Source organism: Eubalaena glacialis, chromosome 16 (assembly GCF_028564815.1).
Source record: "Eubalaena glacialis isolate mEubGla1 chromosome 16, mEubGla1.1.hap2.+ XY, whole genome shotgun sequence".
Lineage (NCBI taxonomy): Eukaryota > Metazoa > Chordata > Mammalia > Artiodactyla > Balaenidae > Eubalaena > Eubalaena glacialis.
The window spans coordinates 69,936,959-69,962,606 of NC_083731.1; the positions used below are offsets into that span (position 1 = coordinate 69,936,959).

Genomic DNA, 25,648 nt, shown 5'->3' on the forward strand with positions numbered 1-25,648 from the left:
CAAACACTAAACAAGACCACACTGGAAATTCAGAATAAAGCACAAGTAGTAGAAGAGAAAGCAGCAATAGTTATTAAATAACACTTAAAATCTTGTTCACTTCTGAGAAGAATTAATTTGAAGTGCAGCAAACGCCAGCAACTTTGTGAATATTGCAAAATGGCATCTATGAAAAAGCAGGATTGAAAAAGTTGTCAAGTATTTCTTTTAAGTATCTTAGCAATACAGATTTCATAACACTGTCTTTCGTGTCTTTTTGTTGTTGTCATCCAAAACGTGTATCATGGTAAGTTTTAAAGAGAATTTTTTCTTTATGTAAGAGGCCATTATATTCATCCAATGTTTCACTATTTAGAGCTATTTTTGTTTACAGCGACAGGTAACCAACTCATGCCATCAATTAACAACACAGTAGCAAGTTTTACACTTGCAAATAGAAGATAATTTAGATTTATTTATGGCCTCATTGTAATTATACAATAAAAGCTAATTATTTTAAAGACATATAATTTACAATGTTAAAAATAATATCATAAAGCTCACAGCTGAAATGCTGTCAGAATATTTTTGAAGTGCACGTTTTGTGGCATCGAACCCTGCTTTTCACTGACATAATAAAATGAGGCATATAGATATTATTGTTGGTTCCATTAGACTGGCCTAATTTTTTCCAGTCTCCCTATTTTCTTTTCTTTTTTCTTTTTCCTCCCAGATAGGGGGAAAATTGCTCAGTGTGCCCTCCACAGTTGCCATGGCAACCAGTCCATCACACACAGCTAACCTTTTCAGTCACTGTGTTGATATTATCTGTAGGAGCATCTTCTGAATGTTGTTTTCCTAGAGCAACCATAGTGCAGTCGTTATCTGTCGTCTTGTCATCTTCCTTCGAATTCTTTCTTTGTCCCATTTGGAGTTGACTAGACTTGTAGGCCAAGGCTGGGATAGTGTTCACTAAAATTAACTGCAAGGGTTTTTTATTTTCCTTGTACTGACACTGAATATACCTGGAAAAGGCCGACCTATAGGTCTTATTGAACAGTGTGTACACTAGCGGGTTGACTGCTGAGGAGAGGTAACCGATCCAAACGAACACATTGAGCAGGGCTCCGATGACATCCTCGTTGCAGGACTCTTTGCAGATGACGGCCATTATGTTGGTGATGAAGAAGGGGCACCACATCACCACAAACAGAAAGAAGACGATGCCCAGCACCTTGCAAGCCTTTTGCTCGTTGCTGATGGACTGCATAGTCCTCCTGCCGTAGGAGCCTGGCTCCCTGTGGATGGACCGCTGGAAGAGCTTTTCTGAAGACAGGGAGCTCTGAGGCAGGAAGCTGAAAGAAGCTAATTTGGCCCGTGTTCCAAGATCACTCACACACAGAGTAGCTTCTTTCTGGAGCGACTTGATGGTTAGAAAGTAGGTGATCACCATGATGGTTAAGGGAATGAAAAAGGACACGAAAGAGCCAATCAGGACAAAGTTATCATCGGCGAGTAGGCAACTTCCTTCCTTAAAGACCTTCGAATCATCCTGGAGCCCAAAGACTGGTATTGGCATGGATATACCTGGAGTTGGACAGAAAATGAAACATGGTTATTAAGGAATTGAGTATATGAAGGCAGGAGCATCGCCACATAATGGCTGTTCACAGGATTTTATGTCAGCATTGTTCAAAACTGAACACAGGGACTTCCCTGGCGGTCCACTGGTTAAGACTTTGCCTTCCAATGCAAGGGGTGCAGGTTTGATCCCTGGTCGGGGAGCTAAGATCCCACATGCCTCGTGGCCAAAAAACCAAAACATAAAACAGAAGCAGTATTGTAACAACTTCAATGAAGACTTTAAAAATGGTCCACCTCAAAAATAAAAAATATCTAAAAAAAAAAAACTTAACATATGCTTTCAAAGAGAATTAAAATTCCCTTGGACTTACTTATCTGTTTTATAAATATATAGGACATAGTTCCTTATATTTACATTGCCCTATATAGACAATCCTTTACTTATAAAGAAATACAATTAATCTAAGTTTAATTTTTTTCATGCTGTATTTTTCTGATTATAACATTATACTTATTAACTGAAGAAGAAACATACTAAGACAAAGAAAAAAATAAAAATGACCAAATGATGCCACCACCCAGAGATAATCATCATTAACAGTTTGATGATGTTTATTTTAGGTACACACACACACACACCATGCACGCACATTTAAAAACAAATTCAGATTCTATTTCATATACAGTTCTATAACACTTTTTTTCACCTTACGTATCATGAGCATGGTTTATACAAATAACTTCATAAAATCAAAAACAATATATTTTCTTTCTAGAAAATTTGGAAAATGCAAAAAAGTAACAACACGTAAAGAATAATAACATGTATTCTTGCCAGTCAGGGGCAACCATAATTTACTTTTTGTGTCGTTTTATTCTTCCATTTCCATGCATATATATATGTGCATGCAATATTTTATGTGCAGTTTTATATCTTCTTATTCCATTTAACATTAAATCATAAAATTGCACATATCTTAAAGTATTTTTGAAACATATGTTTTCTAATGTGAAGTTAAAGTAACTTTAACCAATTTTGATTCTTTTTTAAAAAAACTTTTTATTATGGAAAAATTGTTAACATATACAAACAACACAAAACAAAACAAAACAAAATCCAGCACAATGAACCTATTGCCCAGCTTCAACAATGATCAACTCAAGGCCAATCTTGTTTCACCCATACCCCTACCTGCTGCAACCCTCCCATGTTATTTTGAAACAAATCCCAGACATCATATCATTCAATCTGTAAACATTTTAGTATATATATGTATATATATATATATATACACACATATATATAAGCTATGCACTCTTAAAAATCCTAATACTATCACAATACCATTCCTACTCCTAAATAGAAATTTAATATTTCCTTAATATCATTAAATATAGAGTTGGTGTTCACATTTCCAATGTCCCATAAAAGTCATTATATATTTTTAATAATATTTTTATAAGTAGAGCATTCCAAAGGGTGGATTACAAACAAATAAGCAGCCAGAGACTTTTCTCATTGACAAATACAAATTTGGGTACATAATGAGACAAATATATGGGAACATGAGTCCATGGTCGGTTGCTTTGTCACTCAAATTTGGGGAACCTGTAAAGGTCTTAGGCTCAGGCAGAGGAGGGAGCAGAGGGGATGAAGGCAACAGTTGGCCTCTAATCATGCTAATTTCTCCCCCATGATGATAGGACCAGCTGGCCACAACCACCATTGTACAGTTTGGGGGAAGTGGCAATGTCTTCCTCTACTGGCCCGGGACTGGTCAGGCCAGGCAATCATGTGTTTGTCATAAAGGAAGAATCAGGATGATGGAGAAAGGAGAGGAAACATGTATCAAATACTCTTTATAACTTAGTTTAAGGTTGCTTCCTTTGTGAAGGGTAGATACCACAGGGGCACCCTGGGAGAGTCAGCAAAAAGTGTCTTCCTAACTCTTGCCCATGTTTTCTTCAGAAACTGTATAATAGGGAGTGTCCTGGTCCCTGCTTCTGACCACCCTTTAGAGTCTAGTAAGTGGTCACAATCCAGCCAGGAACACAGGTTCATTCCAGAGGTGGGAGCTACTGCTTGCTTGACTCTTGCTATCCGTGGAAAAACTTCCTTTGAGGATCTATAATCTAACTTCTGCATACTCAGAACAGAGCTCATCTCCATCCAACTATGGATCGGACTGTCCTAACCTCACGTCACCTCACACTGGCCGTCCTTGCAAGGAGGGTACATTAGCTTGAGTTAATGTAATGCTTAACACAAATCTCCCTCAGTGACATTCGCCACTATCTTCACAGACTGAGTTGTCAATATCTGTCACTTGTCTGTGCAGGGCCATCCCAGGATTCTTGGAAGGTGGAGGCAAATGACATCAGAGCCGTTCTTAAGGACACTCAGTGTGGTTGATGACTCTTCATTTCCTTCATTCCTCTCTGTCCCTGGCCTGTTTCTGGGAACATTCTGTGGGCCAAGAAGAGATGGAAGAAATGTGGCTCCAAGAGGGACATCCTCTGAGATTCTGGATACGCATCAGTTTTGCTTATCCTTCAAAAAACTCTTGATTGTAAAAGTTAAGACACGGTTTCCAAGAAGAGTGTTTTGTTTTTCTAATGTTTGAACATATTCTCTGTGAAAGGTGTTGCCTGTACTAATCTACAGGATCTTTGTTAGTGTAGTTATTCACTGATTAGAACGGATGCAACCAACATGCCTCCATGGATGTGGTGAGGATAAAATGAATCAATATGCAGAGCACCTAGGACAGTGCTTAGTTCAGAGTGGATGCTCTACCAATGGTAGGTAAACATGAGAGTAGCTTTCTTTGCAGGATTATTCAGATTAAATACACTAACTTGATTTTTCTCTAATTTTGTTCTATTTTGCTTTGCTTGTGTATGCTGGACTATAATGTATAATAGATCTTAAATCAAAAGAAGTGAAAAAGACTTCTGGCTATTGGCTCTATAGTTAATAAATAATGATGTAATTATTATCTTCTGCCAGGGTGACAAAGGGTCTCAATCAATTTTAGTTTTGTACAGCTAGAACTGTTGATTGCTTTTCTAATGTGATGAATTATAGCCATTATGATTAGTCATGATATACAGAAACAAAATATCAACTGTCCAAGAAAAAAGTATATGATTTTGTTATTCAGCTCTTGGGTGTGCATTTTCCTGATTAATACAAAGGAAGTCACCACCCTGAGAGCCTTTTGCCCTATTTGTTTGTGACCTGGTAATTTATATAAGTGGCAATTCTCAATTAACCAGAATATAGGATTACCTAAAACACCAAATTTCAGTCATTTGGAATTCAGATACGTGCCGTGCCCTTGTTTGAGGAGAAGACATACTTTCTCTCTCTCTCTCTTTCACACACACACAAACACACACACCCCTCCAGAATGGCCCAACTTCTGTGGTCAGGGAGGGAAAGGGATGATGGAGCCATTTCACTGAAGTACAGCTTCCTCCATTAGCTCCCTGGGATGAAGAGCCACTTTAAAGCAGCTGGGGCAAGAGGGCACAGGTAGGTCATCTACTAGGGAGACCTTGGTTTGGAGGGGCAGAATCAAACTGATTAGGTCTTTAAATGGCCCATTCCTCTTTATATGTAACAAAAATATCTTGAATGCTCTCAAATACCGTTCTTTTCAGTGTCTTACTCATAGTAGATGGTAAGCAAGGGTTTAGGGAAAGAATACCTAGACAGTTAAAGCAATACTCTATAAAAGAGGGGGAGGAATTTAAGGCAAAGAACATTTAGATAGACTTTGTGGGTACAATAAGCAATTCAAAAACAAGCTCCTACCAAGAGAGATGAAGACGCTCCCTGATAGCCAAGATTGTGGTCACAGCCATCTCCAGTGCATTAATTTTCTGATTGCTTTGTTTGATAATGGCTGCTTTTGGAGACCTGAGATCTCCTCTCACTTGAAATTTCTGCATATAAAGCATTTTCCTTTATGAACAAACAGACAGTAGCTTGAGCTACGTGACTCTGCATTTTGTTTAACATATTTTTCTGAGGAGTGGAAAACAGCAATCAAAATTCAGTATGAGTATTGGATCCTCCTTGCTCATTTTTATTTCTTTTTATTCAGACTAAGACAATGAAATAATAGGAAACATTGACACCCAGGAACATGAAGGCTTTGGCTGGTGTCTTTCTTTTAGGGTAGCCCTGCCTAGTCTTTGCGTAAAAAGTTTGCACTTCTGGTTAACATCTTACCACAGTCAGGATACATGGCCCTAACCTTGTAGCACTGGCTGTGAAAAGCAAGCTTTATTCTTAATCCTAGATTTTTACACTTTAATATTTTGGGACTGAAGGTACTTCTGAGACAGTGTTTCCTTGGGAAATAAGAAGATTGATTTACTAGGGAGAGATCCTCTGATAGGGAACCAGTGGGAATCCCCAGGGCCTCAGGTCAGGTAGGAGGTGGAGGGGAAAGAAACAAATACCTCAGGACTCCCGTGAAAAAGACCAAATTTGGGTTCATAGGTTTAATTTCCCCGGAAACTACTACTTTCCCTTTGCATTTTAACACACGCTGAATTTTTTCAAGTTATAAGAATGGATTTACTAGCAGTTTGACAGAAAGTGAATACTAAGGGCTGGTCATCATACCACAGGGAGAGAGAGATTGAATATATAGGCCAACCGGGGCTGGGACTCACCATCCATCTAATACAGAGTTAGCTCTGAGTTAGCTCAAGAGTTGCTGAATTCCTTATAATTGATGGTCTGCTGACAGGGCAGGTGTACATAGCAGTGAAAGCGAGACATACATGTCAGTTACCCAAGAGATTGTATGTTTCTTCTTAGATTAATTCTGAATATCTCTGACAATAAATCGTAACTTTTCAAAGTACTTTTGCATGTATTCATTTACTCTGAATTGATTTTTTTTTTTTTTACAAAATTGTAAAAATACTAACCACATTGCCCTATAGGCAGATAAACATTTCATTTTATAGAAGAACTGAGGCTTAGCAAGCTTAAGTAATTTATTTAGAATCACACAGCAACTTAGGGGGAAAAATCAAGACTCAGTCTTAGGTTTCTCAATTCTTATGGCTGATTATTTTTATCTGCTTATTTGTTTCTTTTATGGTAGTTATAAACGTCTATGACTATATCAGAGGTCCTTAACATCGGTTTTAGGAAGAGAGTGATAGTCCTAAAATCTGCAAAATTTGCATATATGTACATTGTTTTGGAGAAGATACAGCCTTCATCAGATTATCAGAAAAGCTTCTGCTCCCAAGAGGCTGTTAATAACTACTGAATTATATCAACACCCTAACTATAGAACACACACACACACACACCCACCACAAGGATTCTCTACACCTTGATACTTTCTTTTTCATTCTTTAATCTCGAAGGCAAAATTTCCTCCAGTGAGACATTATTTTTGAGGCCAGACAGATATTTTAAAACTGAAATCCTTATAACCAACACCTAGTTTTTTTTTTTTTTTTCAATATAGCAGTTATTCTCAACTTTGGCTGCATATTAGAATTACCTGGGGAGCTTTTGAAAATTACTTTGCCTGGGCTCCATTCCCAGAAGTTCTGACATTAGTACCTTAAACAATACTAATGTTCAGGTCCCGCAGGGACATTATTACCAAAACCAAAGAACACCCAGCTGATCCTAATCTACAACCAGTGTCAAGAACCTAAGATGTATAGGATTAAAAGTATAGTAAAAATGTGTTTATTTAAAAATAAAACCAAATCAAGTAAAGTTTTACAATTCTGCCCTTTGCCTTCATTAAACAAATCTATTAATTTTCCAAGGGGCTCAGGCTAACTTCCCGCAGCAAACAGCAAAGGAACATGGAGAATTGATGGAGAGGAAAAGAAACCTGCCCTTTATCCCTCCCCCTTCCTGGGCAGGAGCTGTCTGGGGAAAAAAAAAAAGTGTTGAGTGAGGTTATTATGTTAAGCCCCAAGTCCTTGTTTCAGTTCTTTGACTGTTATGACCAAATCTCCAAAAAGCTTTTAAACCTTGTGTTCTGCCCTAGTCCATACATGATACTTGGAAGAAATGCTCAAAGTCTCCTTGCGGTACAAGCAGTCGTGCACTCACTGCCCAAGCTGGTGGCCTTAGTTCCCGGTCCTTGCTTCCTAGAAAGGCGATTTCTTGCTCTTCTGACCCTCACTCCTTTCCCATTGTGTTTCATAGCCCAGAAATTGTGCTTTTCTTAAATTTAATTTTTATTTTATATTGGAGTATAGTTGATTTACAATGTTGTGTTAGTTTCAGGTGTATAGCTGAAGTGCTTTAGTTATACATATACATATATCCATTCCTTTCAGATACTTTTCCCATGTAGGTTATTACAGAATATTGAGTGGAGTTCCCTGTGGTATACAGTAGGTTCTTGTTGATTATCTATTTTATATATAGTAGTGTGTATATGTTAATCCCAAACTCCTGATTTATTCTTCCCCGTCCCCCCCGAGAAGTTGGGCTTTTAATGTGACGATCTTGCACTGAAAGGTAAAGAGATTGAATTCTGACTTGTCAAACATGGATTGTCAGCTGTCACTGGGACACCTGAAAGTCCATCCACATCTCTCATCCCAGGCAGATTGGCATCCACCCACCATCTTCTTCCCCTGACAATATGTCATAAAACCCAAATAGAATCTGAATGATACAATGGAATTTGAAAAAATTATCAGAGCCTCATTTTGTTGTTGGAATCACCATAAAGCTACTTTTCAAATTCTTCCATTCAACTTGTCATCTGTAATAAGTGGATATCATCCTATCCATCAACAGAAAAGTGTTCTAGACTGCATATTTAGCAACGTGCTCATGAGCAAAGGTTTATTTGCCAAAAAAAATTCATCTCTGTCCCACATGATGGAACCTCACCTTTAAAGAACTACGTCCTTCCATTTGTTTAAAAGGGGGTAGATTTTGGAGTGGTTCCTTCTGAAAGCTTGGAGAATGAAACTCACATGTGACATCTCATTTCAGAGACTCTGGTCTAGAAGGTGTGTGTAGAAATGGTTACAGTGTCTGAAAAGTGAGCTTGTAGCAGGTGCCCTCATAATCCAGGCCTATGGGGAGTCTGTAATTTCCCCAGCCTCTCTCATCCACGGCTTCTCAAAGCACCACATTTATCACATTACGTTATGACGAACTACAGTGTCCCTAATGCTCGAGCCATTACCAGCGACGGAGCCCACCGTACCCTACAAGGTCTCTGTGATCTGGTCTTAATGTCATTATTCAACCTTCTCGATTTTGACATAGCCATGTGGCGTGCTCTCTCTTCTTTATGTTATATCTTGAACTATTCAGGAGGGTATTACACGTAGCTTGACTTTGCAGCTAATCCCATAGTGTGGTCTGAGTAGCTCCCAAGATCCTTCTGGTCCCACTGTGTCTTCCCCCAGTGGTGAGCTTGGTATACTGCAGTGTCCCGCTGCTAGAGTGAAGGGTCCCATTTTGTGTACCTATAGTACCTCGGTGGGTTAACTATTAATCCAAACCTGAGTTGTAGAGGCACAGAGATGCACAGCAGGGGAAACTCCTGAGGGCGTGGGCATCGGAAAGAAGCCCATCATAGGAGAGAGACACAGAGAATAGCTTGGGATGCAGGTCAGAGAGGAATGTGGTGTCCATGGCATGTTGAGTTGTTCCTAAAAGACTTGAGCACCATGGGGGAAGGAAGATGCACTGTACATAGTATCTGGGAGGTATGGACTCACTTTTTCATTTTGCCCTGGACCAGTTCTGATGCCACCCCCTCCCCTGAAATGCTCTACCAGCCCATGGGGGGCTCCGGAATTTCTCTGTAGCAAGGACCTAGGGGTGGCAGCTGGTTGGGTGTGGGGAGCCAGGCAACCTATCTTGTGGCTACATTTGTTTTTAATTTGACTGTTTGATTATTTGGGGGTGGTTTGGAGGCTGTAGATGGAGATCATGTTCCCAGACCATAGTCTACATTTCTTTTGAGACATATCTCATGACATCCTTCTTTCAAGACATCCCTTGTATGAAGCTTTCCCCAAATTATTTCTCTCTGTAATTAGAACTCTTTTTTTCTTACTCTTTAGTCCTTCATCACCTCCATAAATAACTTACACTGAGCTAACTCACACTTCTAATGCCTTAGAATTTTTCTCTAGAAATGTCATTTCAACCATGAGATGATAATCTCATTAATGGCAGGGATATCATTGCTTTTACTTATTGCAGGTCCCTCCAGCATCATGCAGCTCTGTTCATACTTGGAGCTTAGTAAATGCTTGTGGGATTAGTGAGCAAATGAATGAGAAGAAGAGAAAAGATAAGGAATTATAAATGTAAAGTATAATCAATTTTATAGACACAACTTGCATTTACTGGATTATTTCAGAATATTTTCCTTCATTTTTGCCCAAAAAACAAATGAGTAAATGAGGTTACCAATTAGCCACATAGGGCAGAAAGAGGGAAAAGGGATATTTATGTGACACTTAACTTGTATACCTTCTGAGAGAACTATGTATAGGATTAACCAGCACACGTGCTGACTACCTTAACAGCTAAAATCACAAGGGAAAAGATGGCTGTGAAATGCAGCACCTGAGAGAGAATCAGGAGACCTGGGTTTATTCCTGACTGTTCTGACTCATAGATCTAGAGCTGTTGTTTTTCTCAAAGCTCTCTTTCAGGTAAATTAAATAGGTATGTATTAGGAAACTAGAGCATGATACAGTGGGGAAAGCATGGAATAGGGCATCACAAGACACAGGTTGGCATCCTGACTCTGTCCATCACTAGCTGAGTGACCTTAGGCTGCTTAATTTTAAAGCCTCCCTCTGTAAGGTGGAGATAATAAAAAGAGGCCTTCCCTAATTTACCTACAGGGCTTTGGTGAGAAAACAGTGAGGTGATGTGTCAATTATTTTGTAAACTTTTAAGTTGAAAGTGATTATAATTAACTTGGCACTATGCTTGATTCTGTGGGTACCACAGAAGACCTCTGAGAACCTTCGTGAAGTCTAAGATCTTGCCGGGAAAACGAAATAGACACAGGTGATTTAGAAAGACAGCAGTGCAGGATAGAATGAGATCAAGAGGCAAAATAGGTGACGTGGATAAACACTCCTACACGATGTCAGGATGTGATGATCACTGTGGGTTAGTGTCTCCAGGAAAGAGTTGTGTAGGGGCCAGGGTGGCTAAGCTGGGTCTTGTGGGTGAAAAGACTCTGGAGAGGGGTCAGGTCCAAAGGCAGGGAGACAGGTATACGATCGCTGTACATCCGGGGCCGAAGTGCACTTGGCCTTGCCAGGGCTGAGTTGAGCTGGGTTTGGCAGGCAACTGAACTCAGGAGCGAGCGCACGTGTTCGTCAGAGGCATCAAGCAGGTCCTCTGTCTGTGATAGCAATCTGTTTTAGTCATTCATCCAGTGATCAAATATTAATCGAACATACAGTGAACTAGGTATTTTAGGAATTGAGAGGAAGAAGCTGCTTGATTCTATAATCACTACAGTTCAAGACTTTTGGCTGCCATTCACGAACTCATCAATCCAAATCAAGACAAGGAGGAAGAGCATACAAGGTGTAAGCAGAAAATCTAGGTTTAGCACTGGCATCAAATTGTTAAAATGCAATCAAGGTAAATCTGTATCTACCCTGGATATTTTTTTTAAGGCAGCTATAATGCAGGAGAGCAGTTCTCAAACAGTTTAGTCTCAAGACTCTTTTACACATTGAAAAATGATTGGGGGCTCCAAAGTGTTTTTGTTTCTGTGGGTTACATCTATAAATATTTGCTGTGTTAGAAATGAAAGCTGTGAACACTGAAGATAATTTACCAATCCATTTTAAAACAAAACGAATAAACCCATTATATATTAACATAAATAATATTTTTTATGAAAAATACTTATGTTTTCCAGAACAAAACAGTGAGAAGAGTGGCACTGTTTTGCAGTTTTGAAAATCTCTTTAATGTTTGGCTTAATAGAAGACAGCTGGATTCTCACATATGCTTCTGCTTCAGTCTGTTATATTGCATGTCAGGTATCCTCTGGAAAATTCCCCTGCACCCTCATAAAAGGATGAAACAGAAGAGGGCAAATGACACTTCATATTTTCCCAGCTTTGCTGAGATATATTTGACATATACCATTGTGTATGTTTAAGGTGTACAATGTGACGATTTGATACACATATATTTTGCGAAATGTTTACCACAATAAGGTTAGTTAACACATCCTTTACCTCACGTAATTACCATTTTGTTGTTGTTACAGTAAGAACATTAAAGCTCTACGCTCATAGAAACACTCAAGTATACGATAAGTATTGTTAACTATAGTCACCATGCTGTACCTTAGAGTCCAGAACTTATTCATCTTAGAACCAAAAGTTTGCACCCTCATTTCCCCCAACCCTTAGCCCCTGGTAACCAGCATTTTACTCTGTTTGTATAGATTCCACATATAAGTGAGATCATACGGTATTTGTCCTTCTCTGTCTGATTTATTCACTTAGCATAGTGCCTTCAAGGTCCATCCATGTTGTCACAAAAGGCAGGACACAAATATATATGCACCATATTTTCTTTACACATTCATCAGTGGACACTTAGGTGTTTCCATGTCTTGGCTATTGTGAATAATGCTGCGATGAACATGGGGGTGTAGATACCTCTTTGAGATAGTGATCTCCTTTACTTTGGATATTATTATTACTATTATTATTATTAAAATAGTATTGACCTCCTTGGCTTCCCGAAAGCATCCTGGAGATCCCTGGAACCCACATTGAAAGCCACTGACGTGTAGAAGAAAAAGCCACCAGCTTCGAATCAGAAAACTCAAGTTTGGATCCCCTATGACTTTAAGCAAGCCACTTAATCTGTCTGAGCTTTTTCTCCCATAAAATGGGGGATTTAATAGTATCCCCATGAAAGGATTCTCATGAGGACTATAAATGAGAATTGCTCTCCTGTTTGTAGTAAATACAGAATTGTCTAGCAGACAGAAATAATAGAGAAGAACGTTCGACAGCCTTTCTTAGTGGGCAGAGTCCTTCATTCTGTCTGAAAATCCCTGCTGTAGCTGAGAACGCCTACATCCCTTGTTTGGCTCTAACAGAAAGGAAAACCAGCTTGCTGTCATCCTTGCAGCTTAGCTTAAAATCTGTGTCTTGCTTGCCTCTTTTGCACAGAGGTCCGAGAAGAGGGAACCAGTTCACTAGTCACCATAAGGGCCACGTAGAGCAAGACCATCTCCCAGACTGGCTGAGACTAGACTCCTCAGCTCTGTCATTTTCCACAACTGACTAAGTAGCGAGTGGTGAAAATTTAACCACCTCTTCTGCAGATGGTGACAATTAAGTCAACTGCCAGGAGTACTGAGTAATGGGTGTGCAATGTGATATGACTTTAGAAAGTACATGTTAGGATTCACAGAGCAAGGATAAAAAAGAGTTTTCTCCTGTGCACTTCCTCTGTGGGAACAAGGGTGGCCTGATGACATCTGGGGCTTCTTTCACAGGTGCTGGGATTCATGGAAATCAGCACGAATGGCTTTCTCCCAAGGCAGCCCCAATGAAAGTTTCTCAAAGATGGATCTACCACTGCTTGCTTTATCAGTCATGGATTTTGGTTTCAAGCAATAGAAGCTGATTGGGCTGATTTAGCAGAAAATGAGTTTAATAAAATGATACTGAGTAGTTCAAAGAATTCTTGAGAGGGCTGGGCTCCAGGCTAAAATTCCAGGAGTAAAATTGCATTGCCGACCCGGCCTGATGAGGAAACTTCTGCTGTTTTCTTCGTCCACTGAGCATCAGAGCCTCCTGCCTCGTCAATGTCACTTCTTTACTAGGGAATCAATTATGCAACCACTGGGAACCTGATGGCCCAGCTACCTCCATGCTGGCAAAGACATTATATTTGTTCACTTTGCTCTTTTCCACATCACAGTTTTGCCAGGAACCACAGTTTTGCCATGGTCTCTGGAGGAACCTAGACCATGAGCCAATGTCCTAGCTACCAGGAAGGCTGGGAATTTGAGTTCTGCCTCTCGGGAATTTCTCCAAATATAGAAAGGCTAGTTGAAAGAGATAGGCAGCTATGACTATGCCGGGTACCCATCTCACTGGACCTAGGTATGGCCCGATTTGCAGCTGTTTTAATTGCGCTGGGTGTGGGGAGATGCCTCGTCCAAAGACGGCAAGGCTGGAATTTCTGGCCTTTTCCTATTTTCCTCTTTTTCCTAGGATTGTTCTCTTTCTCCATCATCCCTGCAGTCAGCATATGTTCAAGTATCTAATACTTAAAAGTAAGTCAGTCTGGAAATTACATACCAGTAGCTGTGAACCTGAATGCATACGGGACTAATGTAGTCATATAGCTGGGTTACGGGTTGGGGTATAAGATGACAGGAGAGTGGTGCTTGGAAAACTGAACAGGACAATTGGGTTCAATTAAGAAAAAACACATTGTGCAAGCCAAACCAAACAGATCTCTGGGCCAGACCAATTTTTCATTTTTCAATTAGCTTGGCATAGGTTTGGAGCTTTAAAAAGTGTTTTGGGGGTGGATTCTTCTTTATTCACATCCCTTATAGGCTTCTCATCTTGGCCTTGTTCTTGGGGTCACTGCCTCTGTCCTGATAAACTGACACTGTTTCTACCATAAGGCTCAAACACATTTTAATTTTTGTTCCTAAGTCCTTTGATCAAGCAGCGTCTTTCTCAGCGTGGGCTGCAGATGCGCTCCCCTTGGACTCAGATCAGTGCTGCCGCCACACAGCTCGATAAGCTCTTGTTCTGACAGGTGTCCCTGGAGGAGGGGGACACAGAAAGTCCCTAACTAGTGACTCCCTTTTTAACCTGAGCTGATCTTCTGTATGGCCCTCCTGTCTTTGCCCCTCTCTCTTTGAGCTGGTAGGATACTAGAAGCTTCTTCACAGCTTCCCACTCTTATCCCCCATCCTTCTGGTTGGCCCAGACCTCCAAACTTCCCGTCCAGTTTAGGGGAGTCTGAGATGAAGAGCTTTGGGTTTTGATTCTCCTAGACTGTGTTTTCAGCAAGTGCTACTAAAAGTACCACTCTGTGAGATTTCATTTACTCTAACTTCTACAAGGTTATTCCTACCCTGAAATTTTACTGATGTTGGGGGAGATAAAATTTTTGTAACAACTGTTGGTGGGAATGTAAATTGATACAGCCACTATGGAGAACAGTATGGAGGTTCCTTAAAAAACTAAAAATACGACCCAGCAATCCCACTACTGGGCATATACCCTGAGAAAACCATAATTCAAAAAGAGTCATTTACCACAATGTTCATTGCAGCACTATTTACCATAGCCAGGACATGGAAGCAACCTAAGTGTCCATCGACAGATGAATGGATAAAGAAGACGTGGCACATATATATAATGGAATATGACTGAGCCATAAAAAGAAATGAAATTGAGTTATTTGTAGTGAGGTGGATGGACCTAGAGTCTGTCATACAGAGTGAAGTAAGTCAGAAAGAGAAAAACAAATACCATATGCTAACACATATATATGGAATCTAAAAAAAAATGGTTCTGATGAACCTGGGGGCAGGACAGGAATAAAGACACAGACATAGAGAACGGACTTAAGGACATGGGGAGGGGGAACGGTAAGCTGGGATGAAGTGAGAGAGTAGCATTGACATATACACACTACCAAATGTAAAATAGATAGCTAGTGGGAAGCAGCCGCATAACACAGGGAGATCAGCTTGGTGCTTTGTGACCACCTAGAGGGGTGGGATAGGGAGGGTGGGAGGGAGATGCAAGAGGGAGCGGATATGGGGATATAGCTATACGTATAGCTGATTCACTTTGTTATACAGCAGAAACTAACACAACATTGTAAAGCAATTATACTCCAATAAAGGTGTTAAAAAAATTTATTTTGCAACATTGGAGAGACATTTCTCTGGTCTAATGCCTGCTTCTGAACGCTGCATCTTCCCTAGTCTAAATATGACCTAGGCTTGCAGAAAGATGTACTAATATTGGGTTAAAAAGTAGCTTTAACCAAGAAGTTTATCCAGTTGTTATCAAGAGGATGGTTTATTGGTTTTTAAAGAGCTGAAATAGAGCTTAATGATCATCTAGCAAAGCATCTTCTTCTTACATTTGATGAACCAAGGTAGAGAGATAGTAAGTAAAAAGAGTGGGAAAAAACCTATATTTACAGATGTCCACCATAGATAGTATAGGCACTGTGTAGGTGTTCACAGATGTTAGCAAATTTCATCCTCACAAGGCACAAATGAGCCAGGAATTATTATCCCCATTTTACAGGGGAGGAAAACTGAAGTTCCAAAATAGTCTATAATTGGCTCTAGGTTTTTCAGTTAGTAAAGGAATGAGCTAGGAGTCAAGGAATGAGCTAGGAATCATTTGTTTTCTTCTGTACCTTTTTTTTTTTTCCAATAAGCTTTACTTTTTAAAAACTTTAGATTTACAGAAAAAATGTGCCGATAGTTCAGAGAGTTGTCATATACTCACACCCAGTTTCCCATTACAGACACTACATTACTATGGTATGTTTATTACAATTAGGGAATCAATATGGATACATTATTGTAAGTTCATACCTGATTCCCATCTTTTCAGTTTTTACCCACTGTCCTTTTCTTGTTCCAGGATCCCATCCAGCACCCCACACTACATTTTGGGGTCATGTCTCTTTGGCGTCTCGTGGCTGTGGCAGTTTGTCAGACATTCCTCATATTTGATGACCTTGACAGTTTGCGGAGTACTGGTCAAATATTTTGTAGAGTGAGTCTCCATTGGTATTTGTCTGATGTCCTTCTCATGGTTAGTCTGGGGTTATATGGGTTTTTTTTTAAATTAAATTTAATTTTTTTATATAACAGGTTCTTATTAGTTACATATTTTATACATATTAGTGTATATATGTCAATCCCAATCTCCCAATTCATCCCACCACCACCCGGCACCCCCCGTACCTCACTTTTTGTCATGACCTTGGCCTCATGGTCCCTAGGCTAGTGGTCTTTGACTACATCAGAATGTTTGGTTCGCTCCTTCACTGCTTCCACTTTATAACTAATACTTTTTTGAGTTTTAGGGATTAAGAATGTTCATGGGTCAAGAGCCTTGAGACGCAAATGAATATTATGTGGGCTCTTATACACTGGAGGTAGGAATAGAAACAGGAGATAGAAGTGGAAAACAAGCAAAAGGGCTGTGCATTGCCATTGATATAACTAGACTTCACTCTCAGGGCTCTTCAATACAAGTATCCTATTCAAGGTCACAAATAACTCTTTAATAAGCAATAAACAAATATGTAGTTGCCTACTTGGCCTTGCAACGCGGATGTCTCGAATAGGCATCCTAACTTTACACGGCCACAATAGAGCTCTGGATTGCATCCCTCACCGCTCCGCCAACTTTCTCCACTTTTCCCGTCCTAGTTAATGGCACTACCATCCATCCAGCTACACAGCTCAAAAACTAGAGTCATTCTTTTCATTATCCTATGCTTGCAAAAAACTCGCCAACATATTATTAACTCTACCTCCAATACATATTTTATATCCAAACCTGTCTACCTTTCTCTATCTCCACTGCCATCTCTATACTCCAAGCCATTAAGAGTCACACCTGGATTACTGCAAGAGCTTCCCCACTGCTCTCACTGTGTCCACCCTTACCCATGTAACCCTTTGCTTGAACCCTTCAGAGATCACCCATTGCACTTAGAATAACGTCTACCTCCTTAGCTTGGCTGCAAGGCCTTCTCTTATCAGCCCAGCCTCCCTCTCTTTCCTTGTCTCCTGACACACATCTCATCGCTTCCTGATGAATTGCTTGAGCTGCACTGGCTTCTTTCTGATCCTTTAACCCCATCAGCTGGTTTCCACATAGGACTTAGGACTTGCTGTTCCCACTGCCAGGAACGTGTCCTCCATGTTCCCATGGCTGGCTCCTTCTTTATCATTCAGCATCAGTTTTAATTCCCTCTCCTTAGTGAGCCCGTTCCTGACAACTTAACCTAAATTAGCCCTTGCTCATCCTGCCTGAGTCACTCTATAGCACATTTCCCTGATTTGTTTTCTTTATAGCACTTGTCATCATATGAATTTTTTTTATTGGTCTATTTATTTGCTTGTTTATTGTTTGTCTTTTTCCATGAATGTAAACTCCATAAAAATCAGGGACTTTTCCCAAGATAGTGCCTGGCACACAGTATCTAAGCATTAAAAAATAAATAAAGATTCGTGGAATAAATGAACAAGCAAATTCAGAGGCCTTTGGGACATAAAAAGAAGAGCAGAAAGCAATTATGATTAGATAATAGACTTTCTCATTACCTTGGTTATAGGGGTAAGGGCAAGAGGTTGCCCAAATATAGGTCATTTGGGGCACTAGAAATTCTAGTCAAATTAGGTCTTTGTAGGTGATGAAGGTAAAGCTATTAAATATGAGGGCTTTCAAGAGATAGTACCCTTTCTCTAATACCCTGCAATTAATAAGATCTTTCATCTTTACAGCCTAATGCTTCTTTAGGGACACTATGTAGTGGTGGTAGGGATGGTAATAATAATAATAATAATAATAACATAATAGTAGTAGCAAATAGTTGTATGATATTTTCTATGTTCTAAGCACTGTCCTAAGTGCTTTACACAAATTAGCTCACTTAATTTTCACAACAACCCTGTGAGATACGTACTATTATTATCTCCATTTGCTGATGAAAAACGAGGCACTGAGAGGTTAAGTAACTTGCCTAAGGTCACACAGTAAGAGGCGGAACTAGGATTTTGAGATGCAGCCAGTCTGGCTCCAGAGTGTGTATGTTTCTTTGCTTTGTGGCCTCAGCACAGTGCAGCTGTCAGGCATGCAGGCTCGAGGGGTCAAACTACCTCATTTCAGCAAATCTGCTACTTAACAGATCACATCACTCCTGGATTCTGCATCATCAGGTCTGGATCCTGAAATTCATGCTGGGCCCTAGCTATGAAACATGCTGCTGAGTGCAAGCCTCCTTCTTTCTTTGCATATAAATTTCACATTGAGAGCCATTTAGATGCTATTCACGGGAAGGCCAGTCATGGCTTTCCATGAGAGAGAAACAAAAATGAAGAGATACGATAGGGAGCCTGTCGTTCAGGAGCTTAAAGTTAAGGAGGAATTATCTACTATAAGTCTTTAATGCACATCTCCCAGTTTTTTTAATTTGACATTTTTACATTAACATGAACAATTTTAACATTTTTAAAATTACAATTTCCTCCACTATTTTTTTACACTCATTCTCTTTCCCTGGGTTCCAGCTGATTGATATCCTGCACCTGTGCTGATGTTGAATGCTTTTCTTCCAAGTTAACCTTTAGATGATTTCATGGATGGGGGTGGGGCAGAAACCCTCTGAAAATGAATGCAAAAGTTTATGTTCTTCTGACTGTGTAAAATTTTCAGGGGAAAGGTAATCCTGCAATACTCTGTAACACAAAAATGATTCTGGACCATTGAACCTGGATATACAAAGGCTACATTTGTGTGTGTGTGTGTGAGAGAGAGAGTGTGTATGTGCCTCCTGATAAAATCACAGCTTCACAGCTTCATAGTTCCATATCTCCTGGAGAGTGCTTTTCTGAGAATAAGGAAGCAATTTATGCTTTAAAAACACATCAAGAGACCCAAGTCACAGTCAAAAATCTAATGAGCCAGTTAATTTTAAGGAAATGCAGGAAAATGATAACAGGATGAGCTTTTTGATGAATTGTGTATTCAGGTTAAAACACATGCGCGCACGCACACGTGCACACACACACCACAAAACACATTAGTATCCTGGGGAGAAGGTAATTTGCCAGTTACATACGTGTTAAAATTGAAGCAATTCTTAGAATAAGTCAGACCAAAAGAATACTTTCACATAGACAAAAGACAACTTTCATACAATGGAAACAGGAACTTCTGAAAAATTGCTCATTTGTCCAGTTTATAAGGGTAGGATGGTTTTAGAGCAAGTGGGAGAGAGAGAGACCCTCCTTTTAACAACATTTTGGGCATGTGGGGTAGTGGTGGATCCGGTTAAGTAAACTGTGGACTTCTTGATGATACGCTCACTGCTTTTCTAAACTTTGTGACAGTAGCAAAGATACTGTTTAACCAGCTCCAGCCCACTAAATTCTTGAACTGATACATTTTGTGGGGGACAGAATAATGATCCCCTGAAATGCTCACATCTAACTCTGGGAACCTGAATACGTTGTATTTCACAGCAAAGGGGACTTAAGGTTGCAGATGAGAATTAAGGATGCCAATCAGCTGACCTTCAAACAGGGCGAGGATCCTGGATCATCCAGGTGGGCTCACTGTAATCACAAGCATCCTTAAGGTGGAAGAGGGAGGCGGGAGAGCCAGGTCAGAGTGATTCAGTCTTGGAAGATGGCGGCCGGTGGACTCTGGAAGCTGGAGAGGGCAAGGTGATGCTTTCTCCCCCAGCCCCTGGAAGGAACGCAGCCCTGCTGATGTCTTGACTTGGCCCGGTAAGACCTATTTTGAACTTCTAACTAGACTTGAAGGTAACACATTTGTGTGTGTTTTTTTAAGTTGACAGAAGTGTTGCTTAAGTTTGTGATAATTGTTACTGCAGCAACAGGAAGGGAACACACGTTGCCTGGACCGGTTCCTTCTCTGATACTTGGGTGTTGCTGTAAGTAGGCACATTCAGGGGGTCAGTCAGAGAGTGGGGCCTCTCCAGCCTTTGCTTGTACACAGCGTCCTCTGTTCCCACTGTTTTGATGGCATGGCGTTTGTTCATTTGGAGTGAGATTCACCCGGCAGACTCTTCAAAACTTGATGAGTTTTGATGCCATCCAAGCTCATGTATGAACTTTTAAACCTTCCTGTGAGGAAGAAAACTGTTCCACAATATGAAAAGCAGCCTTGCTTTTCACCTTTATTTATTGTTATTAAAGTGCAATTCACAGCTGTAGCCACGTGGGGTGAAATAAGCATGAGACTGGGGGACAGAAGCCCTGCCTTTTGTCCTTGGTCCTTCCTCTTCCTCATACAAGCTACTGATGTGATGGACTTGTTCTCCCATAAACATTTACAATAACTTTGTCGAGTTCCTCAAATCCTTTTGATATTTGAATTGAAACTGTGGGTTTAATTTTGGGGGAAACTAACATCTTAGTTCTGCAATTTACGATGTCAAATTATCCCACTATGAACATGTTGTATCTTTTTAACTGGCCAAGTCTTATTGTCTATAATAGTTTAAGGCTTTTTTGTCATAAAGGTCTTGGGAATTCTTATGTTATCTTTTTTGCATCCAGTGTTGCTGCCTGCGTCAATCTGTGTGGTTGTTATTGTTCCTTTGTATGGTGTGTTACTTCTGAATGATCAGGTAAACGTTGGGCTACTAGTATTTCCTTTATAGATTTGCTTCTCATAGGCCTAAGTATTTTTTCTTGAGTTTGTTCTGAGGATTTAAGCTGCCACAGCTGATTGTGTACAGCAGGAGAAGGGGTTTTACAGCTCACGCCCTAGCCTGTGTGCCTCCCGGTGATTCCTTTTGTGGGGGGGAGGATGGACCTTAGGGCAGAGGACCTCTAGCATTAAAAGGTGGGCTCAAAGATCCCCCATTTGCCCACACCCTGCCTGGATGCCTCCACGGCACCTGCGTGGGCTGCTGCTCTAGCTCCCAATCCCCTATCCCTTGGGCTGGGAGGACCAGGAGGAGAGAAAGCTCGGGGGCCAGCTGGCTGCTTCTCTCCTTTCCCTGTGCTTTGATTCGGCGGTTCTCGACCTCGGAGCACGTTGGAATCACCTCGGAGCTTTAAAATACTGACACCTGGACTGAACCTATATTCTGACTTTGAGCCCCAGGTGAGGCCTAGGACAGAAGGTTTTAAAACTCCACAGGTGACTCTTATGTGCTGCGAAGGCCAAGATCTGCAGCCCTGGCCTGAACTTAGCCCACCGGCTGGAGGAGGTACCAGCCAAGGTTTCTGTTTCTCTGTTTGGTCACCAGGCAAGCAGTCCCGGCCAAGGGCAGTGGCTCTAAGGGGGAGCCCACTACACTGTCTGTGGCTCTCGGCACTTTTCCCCTCTGGGCTATGTGTCTCCCACGTGTGGACCTGATCACCTTCTGTTTTCCTAGAGGTTTTTCATAGCTTTTATGCTAGTTCTCTGATTCCCCAATTCCCCTCTTCTGTTAGGTTTAGAAGAAGTAGTCTGCAGTCCCAGTGAATCTGCCTTTGTAATAGCACCTGGAGGCCCTTCCTTACTTTTCAACCTGGAAGACTAAAGGGAAACCAGCCTGAGGAACTAAGCCAGAAGGGTCCCGGTCATCAGCAGCACGTATATTTTCCTTCAGAACATTATCAAATTGTAGGGGGAGGGCTCTGGACACAGTGTCAAGTCTGGGATTTGATTCTTTCCTAACAAAGAAAGTTTATCCCTCAGAGTTGCTGTGAGGATTAAATGAGAGAAAGCGGCAAGGCCCCCAGTGGCATCTTTTAGGAGATGCTCACAGATGTTAGCTGAACTTGAACTCTTGTGGTGTGAATAGGACAGAAACGTTCATTAACTGATGTGTGACGGGAGGATCAATGCTCTGAGAATAAGAGAATCATCTAGCAGGTGGTGTTACAAATATCAAAGGCTTAGGTATTCCTCCGTGACTGTGAGCCATAACTTTAGTACTCTCTTCTGTTACGATTGCTTTTAGACTCTGTTAAAACTTAGTTAATTAGACTCCTCTGTTAGCCTACAAGAGGGGCACATAATAGAGCTCATACAATTTAGCTCATTTCAGGCTTGTACTGGCTTGAGGTAGAAGCTGCTAGAATTGACTTTTATTGTCAGGAATTCCAGTAGTGGTCTGTTTTTCTTCCTTTTCTTTTTTCTTTTTTAGCCTCTATTAGAATAAAATATCACTCTTCCAGGTCTGGCCCTACCTGACTTCAACTCTTTCTAGGCTGAAATTTTCCTGGGGATTTTATGGTGTACGTCACTAATAAAAGAAGTCAGCAGAGACTCCCTAGGTTCAGGGATGTGATCATATAATTAACATTTGATAAGGGAAAAACAGATCACAGCGTTTGGTTAAGACAATAGATTACGTCCCACTCTCCCCTGCCACCCATCCCGAACCCCTGGTTTTAGTTGAAGAGTATTCCTGGAAAAGATGTTGAAGTCCTAATTCCCAGTATCTGTGAATGTGACCTTATTTGAAAATAGTTTTTGTTGATGATCAAGTTGAAATAAGGTCATGAGAATGAGCCCTAATCCAGTATGACTGGTGACCTTACAAAAAGGGGAAATTAGGGTGCAGAGAGAAACACACAGGGATAACATTACATGAAGATTAAGGTAGAAATTGGGTGGTGCATCTATCAAGACGAGGAATGCAAAGGATTGTCAGCAAAACACCAGAAGTTGGGAGAGAGGCATGGAGCAAACTCTCCCTCACAGCCTTCAGAAGGAACCAACCCTGCCGATGCTTTTATTTTGGCCTTCTAGCTTCCAGAACTGTGAAACAATACATTTCTGTTTGAGTCACCCAGTCTGTGGCATTTTGGTATGGCGGCCTAGGAAACTAGTACACCCTCTTTCCTTCACTCTGCCTCCCCGGAGAAGTGACGCTATGGATCGGTCAGATTCAAGGACACTCATTGAATTATTAGGTTGAAACATGAAAAGGCTGATAGTTAGCCGCCTTTGACCTTCAGAAAGTACAGTTTCACATGATCCAACCTAACATTTTTCTTGTGTGAGACCCTAAATAGATCTCATTAGGGTGGGCTGGGGGGCTGTCTCTCATTTCCACTTCTTCCCTTGTCTGGAGTGTGAAGGGGCTCCCAGCTGGGAGATACCCTGGCCGCCTTTTTCTTTGGCTTTTGCTTTTGCGTCTGTGGATGCTCTTTATTACATGTAGCCAGGCAAACTATAACAGGGGACAGAACTCCAAAGCTTGCTTTCCCTAAAAAGCTCTGAGGTGGGGTGGCAGGTGGGGACCTTTTGGTGTTCTGAAGGGCCTATGAAAATTTTAAGATCTGGAAAAAATCCGAAACACATATATGTAACCTTTTCAAAATAAACATCTAAGTGTCGATACCATGTAACATCTAACGATCAGAGCTGACCTGGCTACATTAATATGCCACATTGAACGTACATGTTTAAGATGATGTGGGTGGAGGCTCTAGAAGTAAGAGTTACCAAAGGTCTTAAACAACCCTGGGCACTGGGGCAAAGGGTCTTTCCTCTGGCTACCACCATCTGATACTTACAACTCTTTCTTGCTGGTATATTCTTGACATTCAAGATAAGAGACTGGATTTAGGACAAAAGGAGTAGAACAAAGCAATCCTTTGTCCTGCTTCATCTCTGGTTGTACATTTCTCTTGGAAAACTGAAAGTGTTCTAAACAGTGGGTTAAGAACAAGGTTCAGGCATTTGTGTCCTGCCAATATGATTCTCATTCTCCTTATAAGAGTACCCAATTTGAATAGTTTTTCTCTGTAAAAATCCCTCATTAAAATAAAGCAAAACAGTAATCCCTCATGGCTTTCTAATCAACCTAATAGGCAATTTAGAAAAGACTTGAAATAAAGTTGTACCTAGTGTTTGCATTTATCTTTCCAGTGAATTCTCAATAAACCTAATTACGTAACCTCTCTTTTTCCCAACAAAGACAGGTAGGAAGTAAAGACGTAGGAATGTTACTTCACTCACTATGAGCTTATGAAACTCAAGAGATTAAAAATTGCAGTGGGGTTTTGAATAGAAATGAGTCTTCTAAATGGATGTGGGGCTTGGCTAGCCCTGTACCTTATGGAATATCGATCTGTTAAGTCAGTACGAGTCTTATATATGCCTTAAAGTTTGTGAAAGGTAAGATCAGCTTGCGCTTCTCTAGTGAAGCCTGTTCAACTCTTAGTACAAAATACTAGGGCGAACGGGGCTACTGGTATATCTAGTATGGTGGTTCTTATATATGCTCTCTCACAGTACTTTCATCCTGGGATCAGGGTTTCCTATGAAAAGGCTTGTAACTTAGGTTAAAGGGATATCATTATCTAACTACTTATCATTTATGGGGAAAATAATTTTTGAATGTCTCCTAAGTGTCAGGCATGATGCTGAGCACCAAGGATACAACCTTGGCCGAAACAGTCCCTGACATCAGAATTTACAGTTCAGTAGAAGGCATTACTAACAGGATAATACATCCTAGGGTAGCAGCAGTTTCAGGGTACGATGAGGAGCACAGAAGGGCACTTGGATTTGGGGACAGATCAAGAAAACTTTCTGTAGAAAGGGATCAAAAACTGAGACCTCAAAAATAAGGCTTTATCCAGACAAATTGGATACATTCCCTAGAGACAAGAAAGCACAGCCCATAATAAGAACTGAAAGTCATTCAATATGAGGTAAGGATCCTCCAGAGAGAGATGAGTCTGAAGAAGTATGCAAGAGCTATATCTTGAAGGGCCTTGTGAGCCATTTGGAGAAGTTTTAACTTTATCCTGAGGGCGATGGGCAGCCATTAAATGATTTAAGGCGGAGAATGGAAATGATCGGATGAAAGGTCTGGCAGTGTGGAAAATGGATCAGAAGGGAACTAGACCAGTAAAGAGGCTGATGCAGTACACAAGGTGAGAAAGTGACAGACAGCAGTGGGGACAGAGAAAAGTCGAGGATTCATAAGACATTAAGAGAATTGGTAGAACTTAGTGATTAGGTGTGGGTACAGGAAGAAAAATGAAGACTGAAGGTTTTTAGCTTTGTAGAGTGGAACCTGAAATAGAAAACAAGTTTTAGGGAGAAAGTCATAAGTCAGTTTTGGACACACTGATTTGAAGCTTCTTGGTAAACAGATATGAGTCTAGACAAGGAAGGTGCTAAGGATTCCTCCAGGACAAGCCCCTCAGACAGCTGTCAGGGGAGGACTCTAGGAAGAAATGAGTGCCGAGCTGAGTCTTGAAGGGTGAACAGTAGTGGTCGTAATAAAGAAGGGGAAGATGCTCCAGAGAGAAGGAACATCCTGATGAAAGAG

General features: G+C 40.7%; 1 protein-coding gene across 1 annotated transcript in view; it reads right to left on the reverse strand.

The window, feature by feature from the left end:
- Nucleotides 1-766: 766 nt before the first annotated feature.
- HTR2A (5-hydroxytryptamine receptor 2A) overlaps nucleotides 767-25,648 on the reverse strand; it is a 58,033-nt gene continuing 33,151 nt past the window's right edge. The window contains exon 3 of the mRNA XM_061170989.1: nucleotides 767-1,566. Coding sequence (XP_061026972.1) covers nucleotides 767-1,566 — 800 coding nt within the window. The remainder of the gene's footprint in view (nucleotides 1,567-25,648) is intronic.